The sequence below is a fragment of the Phyllostomus discolor genome, chromosome 2 (genome assembly GCF_004126475.2).
Source record: "Phyllostomus discolor isolate MPI-MPIP mPhyDis1 chromosome 2, mPhyDis1.pri.v3, whole genome shotgun sequence".
Classification (NCBI taxonomy): Eukaryota; Metazoa; Chordata; class Mammalia; order Chiroptera; family Phyllostomidae; genus Phyllostomus; species Phyllostomus discolor.
Genome location: NC_040904.2, coordinates 140,737,023 through 140,755,834, shown reverse-complemented (window position 1 = coordinate 140,755,834; position 18,812 = coordinate 140,737,023). Strand labels below are relative to the sequence as shown.

The 18,812-nt window shown below is 36.0% G+C and overlaps 1 protein-coding gene across 1 annotated transcript in view; it reads left to right on the top strand.

Moving 5' to 3' along the window:
- Positions 1 to 18,812, top strand: part of PTPRQ (protein tyrosine phosphatase receptor type Q) — a 250,188-nt gene that overhangs the window by 68,845 nt on the left and 162,531 nt on the right. The window contains exons 25-27 of the mRNA XM_036018637.1: positions 858 to 1,004; positions 7,376 to 7,548; positions 17,925 to 18,093. Of these exons, the coding sequence (XP_035874530.1) occupies positions 858 to 1,004; positions 7,376 to 7,548; positions 17,925 to 18,093 (489 nt within the window). The remainder of the gene's footprint in view (positions 1 to 857; positions 1,005 to 7,375; positions 7,549 to 17,924; positions 18,094 to 18,812) is intronic.

The following is an 18,812-nucleotide window of genomic DNA, read 5'->3' as shown; positions in this document are numbered from 1 at the left end:
TTAAAGATCAACTCTAGGGATACTGAAATCACCACAAATTAAGATGGTAGCACTGAAGAAAGTGACATTGAAGCCACTCCATCCAAAATAAGGGTGAGAGACCCTCAGGGTAGAAGATCACAACAACAGTGAGGGATAGTGGTTGTCATTATGGCATGAGATTTAAAGTTGTGAGCTCTCAGATGGAGGGAGCTAGACTGGTCTTTGACAGGGTAGCGAGGAACAAGGAGAACCCTTCCCACACCTGAGGGCCTAGTCCTGCGAAGGCTATGGGGAAAGATAGACTGCCTCCACTGGGGTGGCTGAAGGGAAGAGCAGCAGTCTTCTCAGGGGAGAGTCAGGTTTCAGCTAGAGCAAGAAGGCGAAAGAACTATATTCAGTGGTAAAGTTGAGGATTTAAGGAATTTTGATGCTAAGCTCTTCAAGGAATTTTTCTCAGAAGCTAAATTAGAAATATTTTCTAAATAAACTTTTCTGTACATGATAATGAAAATATTTAGCATTTCAACTGAGTAAATTTGATTATAATATATTGTCACTGTTTTTATACTGGTAAAATCTAACATATTCCTTTTAAATATGTCAAGAAATAATATAGCAATTGAATAGGACTTTGTAATGTAATAAAAGTCACTTTAAACACTGGAAGATTTTCATGTTATTTCCTTTGTTTTAATTAAATTGGTATCAATGCACTATTAAGCTAAATGTTTAAAATATATTTACTTTACAAATTGTTGTAACAAGCAGTATGTAGGTTAGCACTTTAATCCCTGTCTGTGGCTCTATACTTATGTGTGAGAATAATTACATGCTTGATGAGAAAATAATCCACAGGTATTTTTTGCTTTTCGCAGGTCGGATTTTGGACAACAGCACAAAAGACCTTAAGTTTGCATTCACTAACCTAACACCATTTACAATGTATGATGTGTATGTTGCAGCTGAAACCAGTGCAGGGATTGGACCCAAATCAAATATTTCAATATTTACTCCCCCGGAAGGTAAGAACATTTCCCTTAGAGTGTTAATGAGAAGTTTTTGTTCTGCTTGTGAATTTTATTGCATTGGTTAAACATTATGTCGGAAGTTATTTGGATTGTGTTTACTTAATTCATGTTATTTCCTTACCAGATGACTTCCTAGTACATTCTGACCATATGTCCCTCAGAACATTAAGGCCATAGCCTGCTTCATAATAATAGGGACTGGAGAGCAAGCAAGGTTAGAGGACACTACATGCAGTAACAAACTGCAGGAGGTTTACAATGAGTATTGGCCAAAACGTCAAGAAATCTCAATAAACAAACAAATACATTTAACATTTTTAAGCTCACATTATTTGGTGCAGAATTTTTTTCACAGACTAACGTTCAGAGGCATCTATGTATTCCCAGTGCCTATAACAAAATATGTTTATAATCAAAAGGGTACTTTAAGCCGATAAGGAATCCTAAAGAGTGCATAATACAAATTTACAAGCATATACTGAAATTATTAAAACAATATTTCTCTCAAACACTTTTGTTTGTATATACTAAACATCATACTTTTAGGTGAAATATAGTGTTTAAAATTATTACAATATGCCCTGGATGGTGTGGCTCAGCTGGTGTTGGAACATCATCCTGTAAACCAAAAGGTCACGGGTTTGATTCCAGGTCAGGGCAGATGCCTAGGATGTGGGTTTGGTCCCCCATGGGGGCATGTATGAGAAGCAACAATGTCACTTTCATAACAGATGTTATTCATAAGTGACACAATGTTTCCATCTTGTATGGATATTTCTCTCTCTCCCCCTCCCAACCTGCCCCTCTCTCTAAAATCAATAAGCATGTCCTTGTGTGAAGATAAAAAAATATTATGATACTATTTCATAACAGATTTTCTTGGCCTACATCAAACATGCTAAATGCCTTCATTTACATTTAGGGATTCTAATTACTGAAAAAAATACAATAACTTTTTGTAATTACATTAACATTTCAAAAGTTTTACAGATTTTGCTTGTGGGATAGCTAACCTACAGTAAACTATGAATGAAGTACATACATGTGTGAACACACACACACACACACACATACCAGGATTAGGCATGCATTCATCAGATAGAGCCATTCAAGTATTTGACCATTAGAGGGCAGCAGCTATTAGGGAATTTTGTACTTCAAAAAATTGTTAAACCTTCGTAATATTCTGTGTTTAAAGACCACAAAAATTATGTTTTGTATCACTTTCAAATAAAAATGCTAATGCGTATATAGTTTCAATGCACAGGTTAAGTGATGATGCATACTCATAAGCAAAATGTTCTCATTTTTTCATATTAAAATTTTTCCACTATGTTTCTATTAAAAGAGACTTAGCTTTACATCTTCTCCATTAGCCCTTAATTTTTCCCTGTTTCACCTAGAAACTGCTCTTATACATTCTAAAGGAAGCCAGGCAGATTTATGGGCAGCTGTGAAGCACAGCAGGCTGGCCTGGCCCTCAGCGGACTGGAGTGCTGGAGTACAATAGCATTTTCTCAACCAACCTAATTGCCCAGCTAATTTCTATTCTTATGTTAAACAATTAAATAAATTGGAAACTTTTGTCTTCTTTCAAGTCAAAATTCTAAACTGAATCCACAATTCAAGATGATCATTTGCCATTGTTCTTGGCCTACAGCATTGAACAAATGCACAGAAGTAGATAACACACTGCCACAGACAATGCCATGCTGCTTATTTTGAATATCATTTAAATGTTTATTCCCCTTTCTTTATTTCCATATTTTTATTCACAAAATAATATGAGCACCCCCCCAAGAACACAATTATCTTCTGCAGGGTGGACCTCTTGTAGTATGGGCTTTTCCAGCTAGGTGAGTATTCTAGGAACCCTTCTGTATCAGTGTACCAGCTGGTGGTGTTGTGAGAGGCTGTGTTCAGCTTCAGTGAGTTTCTTTTTTAAGACTCTTTTAATACCCATTTCATGATGGGTGATTTACAAGCTCACCTGCATATGTCACTCTATGTGTTCAGCAGCTTTTGACCAAAGCAGCATGTCCCCTATGCCCCACCCTCACTATCCACCACTGTCTCTCTTTGAGTGGCTTTTTATTGTTTCCCTGGATGAAAAAAGTCCTTAAAGGGAAAATGTTTTGCCAGTGTGGAAGAGGTGAAACAAAAAATGGCAGAAGCACTAAAGGGCATCAAAATCAATGAGTTCGAACTGTTTTGAGCAGTGGAAAAATGTCTCAACAGGTATATTGAATCAAGTAGAGAGTACTTTGAAGGCAACTGAAGTTTAAATATGTAAGCATAAATTCATAGTATTCTATAAATAAATTCTGTTTTTGCAGGCCCCCCCCCTCCGTAAGTATGATTTTAAGGGCAGTGTTCAATATATTTCACATGGGATAATTTTCACACTAAATTATTTTGAATAGTTGGCTCTGTTTGCCCTGTATATTGAAGTTTATCCTGACTTTACTCTTATTATCTTCTTAAGCTCATCACCACATTCTCAGGAGGGTCCACTGGTAACAGGTGGACCCCAGTAAGAGCGGGAATGACATGGTTTCCATGTCTGCGTGCCAGCCTTCCTCCATGGATTGCTTGGGGCATAGTTCAGCCTTAGGAAGGGCTTCACTGGAATACTCTGTCAGTACAGTGCGTGTAGCTTTCTACTTCTGACAACACTAACGAATCTTGGCCCACTAATTAAAACTTAGTGATATAGGAATCTTTAATCTATATGAGTGTTGCTCTGATAATGCACCAGGACTACATTCTTTCAGTTAAAATTGGTATCTTATGTTTAGATGATTCTTTTTCATTTATAATACAACAGGGTTCTTTGTGTTCTCATTAAGGTTACTTAATTTATTTTCTTCACCGCATTTCAAAGTTGTTATAGTATATTGAAAAAATTTGTTAGGACAAACTTTTAAAACACCTGGGGTTCTAACAAATCTCCAGATATTCATAGAAAAATGTTGACCTCATGGAAAAGAATATTTGCTATTAGATTAAATGGGGCCAGTTTCATTAACACTGAGAATGTTATGGTCCATAGTCTACTCTGATCATCAAAGAAAATCGATAAATCAGTGTCACATTGTCATAGCAGTTCTTCTATATATTTTATAATTTCTATATTTGCTTAATATTTTCCTAAATAGATTTTCACATAGGCATGGAAAGACAATTTTGGGAAAAGTTGTTAATTTAATTTCCAATGTTATAAAATGTCATAGAGTTACCTATTTTTAAAATGAAACAGAGCTGATGAATATAATATAGGTAACAGCATTTTCTTATTTGTATGGGAATTAAAAAGTTTTAAGTAATTTTGTTGCTTCAATATCCCCTCATAACCTTTCAGTCACTAGTGTCACTATCTTGTAAGGAGTGAACATCATTCCTTAAAAGCAAACAGAGAAGGGAAAGCTGTATTTACTTCCCCACAAACAAGCTCCAGCCTTTTCTCTTCGGTGATTTCAGCACACCGCTTTCTGCAGGTGACAGTAAAATCTTCTGTAGGAAGTCACTGAGAGACTGTCAACTTTGTGTTTTTCAGGATTCTCAATGACTTTTATTTTTCAATAGATATTTTTCAAAGTGAACTTCTAATGGAAATTTAATTTGCTCTATAATGGTAAACGTTATTTAATGCATTATCTTTACACCAGTGTCATTTGTCTCCATTTTGTTTATCTAGTAGTTTTTCATTTGAAAACTTAAAACCATGTGCAACTTTTTTTTTTACCAATCATATGTCTACTCTGTTTCTCATTTATTAGTAAAACTTACAGATATGTTGACTGGAGAATGAGTTTTAGGAGGCCCCTGTTGACAGCACCTTCAGGACTAGTGCTGAACTATGAATAATTGCCTTGTGTGTTTGATTTTCTTTAGTTAATTGGTATCAATATTAAAGTGGCTTGATCTAATCCCACTTCTCTGGTTTCACTATAAAAAATTGTGGTGTAACAGATCAAGTTTCTTTCTAAAGACAAGATTCAGTGCTGTCTACTTCATTTCCTTTATCCCCTAAGCTTTTTCTTTTTTCATTAAAAAAAAAAAGAGTTAGGTTTACAGTCATTCCTATACAAGGTTAAGGTACATTTTTAAGGTAATATAGAACCACTTAATTTTTGCATGAATCATAATTTTAGGCATTAGTGTCAGGGGCAATAATTACTAAGTTATATTTAAATACATCATAAATTAGAGGATAAAGAAACTGCAACTATTTTTAAGTTTGACTAACTAAGATACAGTAAAATATTTATATTTTCTGCTGTACTGGTTAATTTGGGGCTTCCCACCACATTAATGTGTTACATCAAGCGAAATTTACCATTTCACTTATTTTCTAGGAGGCAAGGTTTAGTTGCTTAATTCATCTGATCAATGTAGTCATTAAATTGGCTTCTGATGTTGAGAGTCTCCAAGAGTTCAAATTAATAGAAAATGACCTAAGTTTTCCATGATTATGTTGTGTACTGGCTAAGGTTCATTGTCTGCATAGTGACTCCAAAATACAATGTGAGGAAAGGTGGAAGGAGAGCATTGCTGATTAAATGGCTGAGTTATTTTCACACTACACAGGCAGTTGGAAAGTTTCTCCACCCTTGAAAAATGTGTATTGGTAAACATGATAATAGAAACATACGCTCTGGGGAAAAGATATGTTAATGAAATAAAACTTGTACAAGAGCTGGCCCATGCAACATGTTTTATCTAATTTTTTTTCCCACTATCTTCAGGTGCCTAGAAAGTGGCCGTAGGATGTGTGCTCTGTTGAATGACAAGTGGATGAATGAATAGCTGAGGGGTCCTATCCTGGAACTCCACCTCTGTCCTTCAAGGGACAAACTGTTTTTCATTCACACTAGGACTCTTACGGGAAATCAATCTAAAGAGTTATTCTTCCATATAGAGAGATACCAAAATGTTTTTAGAAAACCAAATTCAAAAAATAAGCAAATTACAGGTGTACAGCCATATTGGGTTTATCTCCCAGTCCAGTGGTGAGCTCAGGCTTTACCTGCACTGGACACTAGGGTCTTGACTGCAATAGTCAAATAATGTGCTCTTTGGCCAGAGCAACTCATCATCCATCTAGCCATTAACTATTCAAAAAACATTTAGAAGTATTTACACTATTACAATATCTAGAGGATTTTTTAAATGGTTGTACAATAGAGACAAAGAAAAAACTCAGTCTATTGGGTGAAAACTCCATACAGTTTACTACCTGGTTAATTTAAGCATAATTATGTTTACTAATTATAAATAATATTTATTGGAATTGTGACCTTAATTTTCAGTTCCTTTATGTTATCTTAAAAGGAAATGGGGTCATTTTCCATTTATACTATACCCTCCCCCAAGGTGTCTGTGGTCTCAGTGCAAGTTGCTAAACTCTTATGAATGTGAAGTATCTCAGCTTAGGAAAATGCATTTAAAGTGTTAGCACATCCTGATTATCAAGGACAATATTCTTATGTTGTGTTTTTTTTCTTGAACTAACATTTATAAAGTCTCCTGAATTCTTTGTTCCTTACAGGAACCTTGCATGATAGGAATCTAATTACACCTGTTTTATAGATAAGGAAACTGAGAATGGAGGGGTGAATTGGCTATCCATAATCACATATTGGGCTATAAACAAAAAAGTGGACAAAAGCCTGGGGCATGTTTATTCTTGATCCACTACTCCTCTGGCACTGGGTGATTTCCTAGATGTCTCTCTTGGTGACTTTATATCTAGAATTTGTTTAAGTATTTGGTGCTTTGTCTTAAACCAATTGTTAGTGTGTCCCTGGTTTTCTTTACTGCAAAGAATAAGAACCCCTGAAATTTGAGACTATGTAATTAATTTGTAAAATCATTAGATAAAAAATCAACCTTTCAAACAATCTCATGTAATAAATTAAAAGATAACCTAATTGAATTGACCACCTGGATTTCATTGTATTCCAGGTCTTCTAGATATTACTTTTTGATGTGTTGTTAGAGTTTTTATAAAGCCCTCAAGATTTCTATTGTGCATTAATCATCCAGATACAGCTTCCTCAGGGAAGTTATTTTTATTAACAAAATTGTTTAAATAAATGTTATAACATTTTGATTTGGGGAAATTATTCCACCTTATCCTATTTTTTATTTTCATTTCTGAGAAAAATGTGTAGGGACTTAACTTTAAATATCCATGTATTAAAAGCCATACATATTTAATTATTAATAAGTTAGTAAATTGTTTTAGTCAGTTTTACAGTAGAATTTCTTACAAATCTTAAATCATGAATTGAGAAAATTGAAAATGTTTTCAAATCCAAAAATGTGTTTTAAAATTTCCCACACCTTATTTTCATTTTTAGTTCCAGGTGCAGTATTTGATTTGCAGCTTGCAGAAGTAGAAGCCACATACGTAAGAATTACTTGGAAGAAACCGCGACAGCCAAATGGAATCATTAGCCAATACCGAGTGAAAGTGCTAGTTCCACAGACTGGAGTAATTTTGGAAAATACTTTGCTCACAGGAAAAGATGAGGTATTGCACTTTATTTCACATTTTGGTGAACCCTTTCTGCCCATTCTGACACTGATAACTTGGAAGATTTTTCAGCCCTCAAACAAAATACTTGACAAGTTTTAAAGGAGAACGTGAAGTAAACTTGGGCTGTGTTGATAATCCAGCTGGGTCGTATTTCATTTTGAGATGTATGTTATTAGTTGAATGCTATTACTCTTTTTCAGCATATGAAAAATGTTAAATGTGCAGTTAAGCAGGACAAGAGGTGAATATTATTATGATAATTCAGTTAATGAATTGTTTGGAACCTCCTATTGTGATTTAAATAATTCTTTTAAGGCTGTGCTTGCAATTGGAACAGTTGTCAATAAAAGGTACAGTAATTTTAGTAGCTGTTGACACATGATTATGTCTGTTTAGTTTCAGGAAGGTCACTTTCTCAGAACTGCCTGTTAAAAAAACTACATACATTTTATTAGAGAAATCAAATAATGAAAAGAAATTTAATGATTTTATAGATGTAAAATTAGAGGACAGTGTTTTTGCTTTCACTCATACCAGAAGTCTGATTCTTTCCCTTTGTTTTCATTAGGAAGCACAGACAACACTGATTCCCCTTCACTGTTTCCATTCTCCTCATCCAGTCAGCTCCTCACCTGTGAGGACCTCTGGGCCTCCAGACTTGTCAGTTCAGCTATTGGCTGCACCCCTCCCCCTCAGGGCACACAAAGAATGACCGTACCCATACTCAGGACCAGCAAGTTCCGCTCCAGGACTAGCTTGTAACTCCTCAGCGGTTATTTATTTAGGACTTGGCTTCCACTGTTTAGGTTCAAAGTCACTGCTTTCTCTAATTGAGCACAGTTATTTTTCCCACATTTATTATTCACTGTCTTTCTAATCCCAGCCTTCCTCTATTTCTGGCATCTATTTGGAAGTGGAGCTTACTAGGTGCTCAGTGCACTGGTCATTCAGGACTTACTACTCCAAATGGTTCACCATCTCCAGACTAGGGTTACATTTTAATCTTACGTGGACTCCTTTCTTCTGTGAAAAGATGTTGAGTTATGATTTCTCTGATTCTTAGGTAGAGGGCAAAAACTTAACCCTTTACTTTTCTGAGAAGGTCTTAAATTAGGTACAGGTTTCTGGGGGAGTTAGGTGACAGGTCTCCCACTTCTGCTAATGACATCTATTGAATGGCCAGCCACACTTGCTTTTTTCTCTTAAAGCAAAGAGGTTCTAGAGAGGCTTCTTTAAAGGTTGCTTCCATCTGTGTGAACCACAATCCCTGTGACACAGTAGACAGGACACCAGCTTTGGAACCACGCACGTTTGGGTTTGGTCACTTACTGGGCTGTACAGCAGAGACATTAAGAGCGTGGACCCGAGAGAAAGAAGACTTAGGTATAAACCATGGTTTTGCCTTTACTGATGATTTAACCTTGGGGAAGTTGGCCTGGCATCTCCGAACTCCACTTTCTTTTTCTCTAAAACAGGGATTGTAAGAGTCCCTAAAGCAAAACAAAAGGTTGGTAATAAGGATTTCACGGATTAATGTATATAAAGAATTTTGCACTGTAGTTGGTAGATAGTAAGTGTTGTGGTAATAATTGTGACTTGTAATTATTTTTTAGCAAAGATTTTTCTTTTACAAAAAAATTTTAAAGTATTTAATTACAGTTAACATACAAGAATATATTAGTTTAGGGTGTACAACACAGTTACTAGGCATTGGTATAACTGATGAAGTGATCACTCCGATAAGTCTAGTACCCATCTGACACACCACACGTAGTTATCACAGAGTTATTGACTATAGTCTCTGTGCTGTACTTTACACCCCTATGACTGTTTTTGTAACCGGCAGCTTCTGATGTGATTATTAATCATGGCATTGGACCATTCACCTTGGTTGGCACTCAATATTAGCTTCCTTATCCTCTCTTGATAAAATGAGACATTATACTTCTCTTTATTTTTTTGTGATGGTATCTTTCTTAATTAGATCAGGCCTTTTCCTAGAGCTTGGCTTCACCTTGCAGGTGGTTGATGTCAGGAGACAGATATGGTTGAGGCTCTAAATTCAAATGGACCATGGTCCTAGCCTTGGCCCTGAACTGTTCTACATCTATGAACTTGGACAAACACATTCTGGAGACTTGATGCCTTCATTTTCAAAGCAGGGCTTATATACCCACCTCATCAATTGAGGAATACATGAGATAACAGATAAAACCTCTGGGTTAATGTATTCATTTATTTTCCTTTTCCTTGACCTTGGTACTTTCCTTAGGTTAAGAACTCTTTTATTTCATTCATTCTTTTTTAAAAATATTTTTTTTTATTTTTCAATTACAGTTGATGTACAATAATATATTAGTTTCAGGTATACAACCCAGTGATTAGACATTTATATAATTTATGAAGTGAGCACCTGAGCAAGTGTAGTACCCATTCAACATTATACAGTTATCACAATATTATTGAGTATATTCCCTGGGCTGTACTTTACATTCCATGACTATTCTGTAACTATCAATCTGTGTACTTCCTAATCCCTTCACCTTTTAACCCATTTCCCTGACCCCCTCCCATCTGGCAACCATCAAATTGTTCTCTGTATCTATATGAGTCTGCTTTTGATCTGTTTATTTTGTTTTTTTAGATCCCACAAATAAGGGAAATCATGGTATTTGTAGTCCTCTGTCCAACTTGTTTTACTCAGCACAATATCCTGTAAGTCCATCCACGTTATTGCAGATGGCAAGATTTTATTCTTTTTTTCATGGCTGAGTCATATTCCACTGTATATATACACCACTTCTTCTTTATCCACTCATCTATTGATGGACAGACACTTAAGCTGTTTTTATGTCTTGGTTATTGTAAATAATGCTACAATGAACATAAAGATGCCTATGCTTTTTGATTTGGTGTTTGGGGTTTCTTTGGAATATACCCAAAAGTGAATTACTGGGTCCTTTGTCTCTTATTTTAAGTCTACTTTGTCTAGTATTAGTATTGCTACCCCGGCTTTTTTATTTTTTCATTTTTATTTTTATGAAATATCTTTTTCTACCTTTTTACTTTTGGTCTGAGTCTCTTGTAGACAGCACATGTAAGAGTCTTGTTTTGTTATCCATTCAGCCACCTTGTGTTCATTCGTTTTAAAAAAATATTTTATTTATTTATTTGTACTTATTTATTTTTAGAAAGAGGGGAAGGGAAGGATAAAGAGAGGGAGAGAAATTGCAATGTGTGGTTGTCTCTTGCATGCCCCCATATCCCACAACCCAGGCATGTGCCCTGACTGGGGATTGAACTAGTAACCCTTTGGTTCACAGGCCTGTACTCAATCTACTGAGCTACACCAGCCAGAGCATTCTCTTAAACTTTGCAAAATGTGTCCTTCATGCCCTGTGTCAAAAATTCTTTGAATCCTTGAAATGTTGTTAGAAGTCACCAATAGCCTTCTAAGTGTCAAATAAGTGGTACATATTTTTAACCATCCTCATCTTCCTGTCTCCTCCAAATCCATTCCTCTGCTCCACTTCTCCCAGCTTTTGACACAATTATTTTCTCCATTTTAAATACTGTGACTTTGCTAAATTTTGCCTGGATACAATGAACACTGAAGAATATGTAAAAGCTAGTGCTCTCTTTTACAATTTTGTGACTCCTTTATAAAAGTGTTCCAGAGGTCCCTATTTTCAGGCATCTCATTGCACTTTCTTTTGAGGATCTCCCCATTTCAATTACCACTTGCCATGTGTGTGACTCCTTTGCCTCGCTTTCCACAATGATCTCCAATATTCTGCATTCCTAATTACAGCCATTTATAGGAATGTTCTGCCAGGGCTTGTCACATCTAAACTCATCTACTCTATAAAGCAAAACAAAAATGTTGTTTGGGATAATAGCGTCTGGTTCATAATCAGAAGGAATGAGGTTGGGATAAGGAACAGACACTAGACAGAGATCCTGGGACAGTGACGGGGACCAGTGAATGTGCCCACAGGACACGCAAGAAGGAGGTTTCATGAAGGCTTGAAACGCTGGAGTCAGTTAGCTCTGACTTGGGTTATACTTAGCATTCAATAGCCATTCAGTGTTAAGGCCAGTTCTTTCTACCTCCAGGGTGCGACAGTCGTACATCTGTATTTCATTCTTGTGTCTCCACTCCAGCTCAGAATTGCACAGACACTTGCCTATTGCTGTTATCTCACTACATTAGTAGTTTTCCATTGTTGTAGAAGGATTTGCCACAGGCTTAAAACCATTCGCATTTATCATCTCACAATTTCTGTGGGTCAGGAGTCCAGAGAGCTTTGATGGGTTCTCTGCTTAGGGACTCTCCACACTGCAGCCGAGGGGCTGGCTGTGCTGTGTTCTCATCTGGAGGCTTGACTAGGGAGGGATCCACTTGCAGGCTCACTCAGTTTTTTGACAGATTTAATTTCTTTTTTGCTATAGAATGAGAGCATGGTTTCTTGCTGGCTCTTGGAAGGAGACTACCCTAACTCTAGCCCACAGAGGTTTCACACGGTTTTTTTCACATGGCCATTCACTTCCTTAAGCCAGCAAGGAGAATCTATATGATGTAATGCAATCATGGGAGGGAAATACCATCTTTTTTGTCTTATTTTGTTTGTAAGATGGAAATCACAGGCCTCACCCAGTTCAAGAAGAGAGGATTATACCAGACCATAAACAACAAGAGGTAGGGGTAATGGGGACCACCTGAAAGGTTATCCACCACACTCTCAGTTTATTATTTTACATTTCACATACCCATTAGAATAATAGGTATATTAATTTAAATTATAAAAGTAATAAAATAATAGCTCAGGAAGATGTGTATGTATCTACTTATGTAATCTAACTCTTCACTACAGCAGAAAGTCTATAGATACTGTCTAACATAAGTGAGTCTTAACAGGATGTATAAAAGCATATCATTTAGTGATTTTAGAAATAAACACCATAAAAAATGAAAACAAGTGTTTAATAGTGGAAAAAATGGATAGGAATTTTCACAGTAAATCCTTTATCACTTTTTTTTAAGCAATGTACATATATCATGATGATGAAACTTAAAAAAAAATTTATTCTATTTTTCCCATTGCTATCTAGTCCTCTTTTACCACCCCAGCAATCCCCACACTGTTGTCCATGTCCATGAGTCCTTTTTCCTTTTTGCTCAATCCCTCCACTCCTACCTTCTTTACCCCTTAGCTGTCAGCCTGCTCTCTGTGAGTCTGTTTCTGTTTTGCTTGTTAGTTCAGTTTGGTCATTAGATTCCACATATGAGTGGAATCATATGGTATTTGTCTTTCTCTGACAGGCTTATTGCACTTAGCATAATGTTCTCCAGGTCCATCCATGCTGTCACAAATGGTAAAACTTTCTTCTCTTTTATGGTTGAGTGGTATTCCTTCTGTATAGCCACTGTGGAAAATAGTATGAAGATACTACAAGAGAATTAAAAATGAATCTGCCTTTTAACCCAGAGATCCCACTTCTTGGAATATATCTGAAGGAACCCAAAACACTAATTCAGAAGAACATAAGCACCCCTATGTTCATTGCAGCATTGTTTACACTCACCGAGATATGGAAGCAGCCCAAGTGCCCATCAGTGGATGAGTGGATAAAACAACTATGGGACATTTACTCAGTTTACATGAGAATGAAACTTTAAAAAATATATTAAAATATACTTTTATGCTAAGCTTAATGTGATATCATCACCCTTTTTGAAAGTTTCCCTAGTGACCCCCTAATGATTTATTTGTTTCTTAATGAATAGGGATTATTTAAACAAGCCAAAATATATATTTTGCTTTAAATATTTAACCAGATATTTTGAAAAATACATTAGAAACTTGAACCTCAGAGTTTTAAGAATTTTATTTCATCTTCCAAACTTACACATGAATCTCATCTATAACATCCCTAGTAATGATTGGGAATCCAGTCTCTTCTAAAACACTTGGTCAGCTCTGATAACAGGGCATGCACTACAGTAGCAGCTCCTATTCAATAAACTTTAAAACATTCCTTGTTATGGTCTCACAAGTATTTATGAAGTAAGTAACTATAAAGTTTCAGCTATTCTGTTAAATACAGAAAACGTGTAGATGAATAAGAAGCTACCCTGCTCTTAACTACTTTGAACTGAAATATCTGTCCTCTAATACTTACTAACATATCCTGTCTCCTGTCTAGACCCACACAGTAGAGTATAGCAGCCTGATGTGGAGATTTGGAACCGGGAACTGTGTTCCAATCCTCCCTCTGCTAACATTGCTGATGTGAAATTGAACAGGTGACTGTGAAATGGAGATACTAATATCTATCTCTGTGCTATAGCGAAGTGATAGCCCATGGGTAAAAGTGTTCAGCACTGTATTTGATACATGGTAACTTTAAATGTTAGTCTTTGCAGTAGTAATAATAATATCTATTGATTTAACTTTTTATCATTTGAAGACTGACAAGAAACACCTTCAGTTTCTTATTAGTCATCGTTTACAAGTTCTTTCTATTATTGATTAGTGTCCCATATATATATTTTTTGTCAGTGAGCCTCTTACTTGGCTGAACACAATATCCCTTATGTAGTTTTACTAGAACTAAGTTGAACATAATTATTTTCTGCTTTTGGGTAGATTTCCTACTTCTGTCAATGCAAAGAACAAAATTAATTTCTCTGGGGTCTCATTCTACTGAGACTGAAGTCTGAAGTGCCCGAAAGTCATCTCTCCATGGACTGCTCTTTGCTTGACGTTCACACTCAGATCCCACCTTGTACTCGCTCTTCTAGAAGAACCTGGGACATTTTCTCCCCAAAGACGTCAGCTTGCTACTTAGTGTTGCAAAATGTCTGAGATTCATACGGATACATTTTTTTATCCAAAATATTTCTCAAGTTTATCATGAAAGGAAAGCCAGCTAAATGTTGGCCAATTGCTATAGAATGAGGCTGAGGAGGGAGTCAATAACAGTTTAGGATGCTTGAGATAATTTTAGTCTATTGAGCATTAGATGCAAACAGAAGCACGCCTTAGTGATTTTTTTTCACTCAGATAATGTGCAGAATGATACAATATCCATTAGGAGCTTTCCAAACATTTGCAAATTGCAAACTTGTATTTTTACTATTGCTTGATAATAGATAACATAAATCACATCATTGTCTATAATAAAATATAGAGGCATTTCTTAACAATAAATCTAAATTTTCATTAATTTAATTCAGATTGCATCCAGTGAGTCTAAATTGCCTGATATAATTTAGGGATATATAGATAGATATATATTTTGGGTTTGTTTTAAATAAAATCAGATTAACTATAATGAAGATTATTACATGTAGAATCTAGTTGGTTTAATCAGGTAAGTTTGTAATTTAACTCTCAGGATTTATATTCTTTCACATAAATTCCAAAGATTCCTGAGTAGCTTATAAGAGGGCTTTCATGTTGATGAATTATGACTTTCCCTGACTCAGTTCTTCTCACCTGGGAGTGCTTTTGCTCTCCAGGAGACATTTGGAATCTCTGAAGACATTTTTTATTGTCACAGCTAGGAACGTGCTTCTAGTGGGTAAGGACCAGAGACACTGCTAAACTTCCCACGGTGCACATGACAGCTCCTTACAACACAAAAATTACCAAACACAGAATGTCTTAGGGTGAGAATGCTGCACCAACCCAATGAGTCCCAAACTTTTGGAAACTGCAATGGATCTTTCTTCTTTTGTATTTCCTTTATTTCTACTTCTGCTGTACTCTGCCCCTTCCCATTATTTCTTAAGTTCTGATTCTTGCCCATAATTTTTGCTCTTAAATTTTTATTTTTCAGAAAAGATTTTATTTATTTTTAGAGAGGAGAAGGGAAGGGGAAAAAGAGGAAGAGAAACATCAATGTGTGGTTGCCTCTCACTTGCCGCATGCTGGGGACCTGGCCCACAACCCAGGCATGTGCCCTGACTGGGAATGGAACTGGTGACCCTTTGGTTTGCAGGCTGGTGCTCAATCCACTGGGCCACACCAGCCAGGGCTCTTTTTCTTCTAAAAAAAAAAAGCCTGATTAATGTCTAATGGTTTTTTATAAAGTCAAAATATGAGAACTATCACTACATGGCAATTAGTTAATTAGTTATGTTCTGGATTACTATAAAACCAGTGATCAAATCATTGCCCAGGTAAAGGAGGGGTTTTCCAATAAATACCAGAATTTTGGAGAATTGCTGATCATCACAAGTATACAGGCTCGCTCTTAACTTGAAATGGCAGTATGTCAACAGAGATGCTTCACCTAGTTAATTGATGGGATCCTATGGTTTGCTCATAATAATTTATCTGACATGGGCATAATATTGAGAGATTTAATGCAGAATCATAGTTCAGGGGGAAATTCTTAGTGCTACCTCATTGTACCTTCTATAGCGGTTTGTACACAGTAGATTGTCAAAGTGGCTAATTGATAGTGGAAACAGCTTTGGGCATAAACTCCTGACTAGGATTCCAGAGCATCTCTGAATGGTGTGTTTGTGCTGCGTGCCCTCCCTGATTTTCCTGTGGAGGAGAGCTGGAGGGGCCATTGGAAGGCAGATGACCTTCACTTGTCCCATAGAGGGTACCCTTTCTGGAGGTTTTTTTTTAAACACAACATTTTTAGAATAGATCACATAGGTGTCCCCTGCTTTTCATCACAGTACCTTTTTCTGGGTAAAGGTGTAACAAGATTTAGATAATTTGATCTCAAAAATACCATTTGGAGAACTGGGATTTTCTTGACTCTTTTCTCCATTATTTTATCTCTCAGAAAAGTTAATAATTAAAAGATCTATCTTTGTAGACACTTAATTAAATAAACTGCTTTAAAATGTTTTGCTTTCCTGAGATTTTTTTCCCTAAGCGTCTCTTATTTTTTGAAAATACTACATGCTTTATATTACTAAGGAATGAAAAACCCTGTTTTTGGTTTTGTAAGCAAATATAACCCCAATCAAGTGTATAAGATAATTAAAAGACAGCTGTGCCAAAACTTATAAAATAAAATCTAAATTATGAATTATAATTGAGAATAAATAGGGTATATTTTAAATAAATGTTTTTTTAGCTGAGTTTTGAAGCAGAACTTGAAAAGGAATAGATGAAAAGAGAGTAGTTCTTGAAACATTTCCTTTTTTCCAAAACTATTTTACTTTGGACAATTTTGAACAGCCAGAAAGAAGAGAAAAGAGAATAATGAGCTTCCAATTACCCATCACCAGGACTGAATAATTATCAACATCCTGCTATTCTTTCCTTGGCTCTCTTGTAGTTATGCTACTTCTGTGAACATGTTTTAAAATGAAGTATAGTCTTCACATGATTTCTCTCCTACATGTCTAACTATTTACAAATGTCTAAAAAATGGATATTTTAATTCACTCAACATTTCCATTACCACAACTAACAAAATTATTAATATTGTCTTGTATCGTCTAATACCTAGATCACATTCAAATTTCCCTGATGGTCTTCAAAGCCTCCATTGCTAGGTATTTTCTAGTGAGAATCCACAGTCCGCACATTGCATTTGGTCATTAAGTCTCTTAAAGCAACATTTCCATTGATTAATATTTAGCCTTATTCTTAGGGTTGACAATCTGTGCAAAATCCCTGATGGTATTTGGCTAAAACACCCTTTTCCCATCCCGTTTCAACCAGCTATGCTGTGTGGAGAAGAAAAAGAGAGAGAGCCCTCTTGTCATCCTAACAAAAATCTTTAAATATTTGTAATCTGCTCCTGATATTTTTTACATCAACATCTGCCGCTTTGGTGAACTTGACTGTGTGGAATACATATGGGATCTAGGAACAATGGCAGTTACTGCAAATATCCCATAGGTCCATTGAGAAGCATTGCCACGCAGTTTTGTTCATTTCTGTAACTTCACTCAATCAGGGGTAAACTCCTGTTACTAACATGTATTAAGCAGTCATGTAGGCCTCTCACACTTGTCATGAAACAGTATGCCTAGAATATTGCCCTTTTGGGGGTAAAGGAAGCCGTTAAAATATTTTAGTCCTGAGGTCTTTGCAGGAGGATGTTGAGATTTACAGTACCTTAAGTCAGAAACAAATGTCTGTTTCTTCCTACAATCCGGTATTGGTCTCTTAAGATTGTAGTGGTCACAGTGTGTTACAATGATGCAGGATTTTAGTAGCTTCAGAATTAAATTTTGGATTCTGAAGGAGACAGGAGTCATGGAAATAATATCTTTTTAAAAGGCATGGTTCCAAAGTTACTAGTTCCTTAAATTAATACTCTAGTGAAGTCATTATTAAGTGTAATGCTTATAAGCAGTCTTTGCAAGCAACTATTTTTAATTACAGTACATCGCTCCAGAGACTGTGAACACAGTAGATTCGATGGCAGAATTATTTGAGGGTTCAGCAGAGATATCTTCTGACCTGTACGCGATTGCCTCAGTTATGTATAACACTTATCCACATAACAAATTTCCAATGAGGAATAGAGTTGAAGACCAGCATTCAACAGTTGGTAGGTACAATTTTTATGTTCTATAAAGTACACTTAAACCACCAGTGCTAGCTAGCACAGATATGAACCTTAGCTTAAAGTTCAACCACATTATTAATGGTTCATGGACTGGAGTCAGATTTTTTTCTTCACTGTTGGATACCCTCATGCAGCAAATGGAAATGCCACACAGGCAGAAGCTGGCCCCTTCTAACCCATCTGACCTTCCTCCTAGAGAAAGTAGCACCCTAGAGTCTTTGGCCAAGCTGCATAGACAATCAGTTATTACAGTTGCCAAAGCAGGTGTGATGGGGAGGGATTAACATATCTTCAAATCATTTACAGGCCTCACACTCTCTGCAGCTTTTGACTAATAGGTTTTCAGATGTCACTAAAGGTAAATAGGTCAGAAAGTTACAACTCCAGTGCATGCAGTGATAAACAGGTGTAGGTGACCCCGACGAAGTGGTGATGTCATTAGTGTATACACTTGCTCTTCAGGGTCAATAGATCTTTTTGTTTCTAAAAGAAGAATGTCATACATAACAAATTAAAACTACTTGGTTAGGAAACACAGATTTAAATTATCTCTGGTTTTTCTGAAATGCTAAGTGAGAAGAATATTTTCCTTATTTTTTCTCTGATTTGGTATTTGTCCTGTTCCAAATTTAAAGTGTTATTTTATTGATGTTAGAACCAGACAAGCAAATCACATTACCTTCAATATGTGTTTATTACAT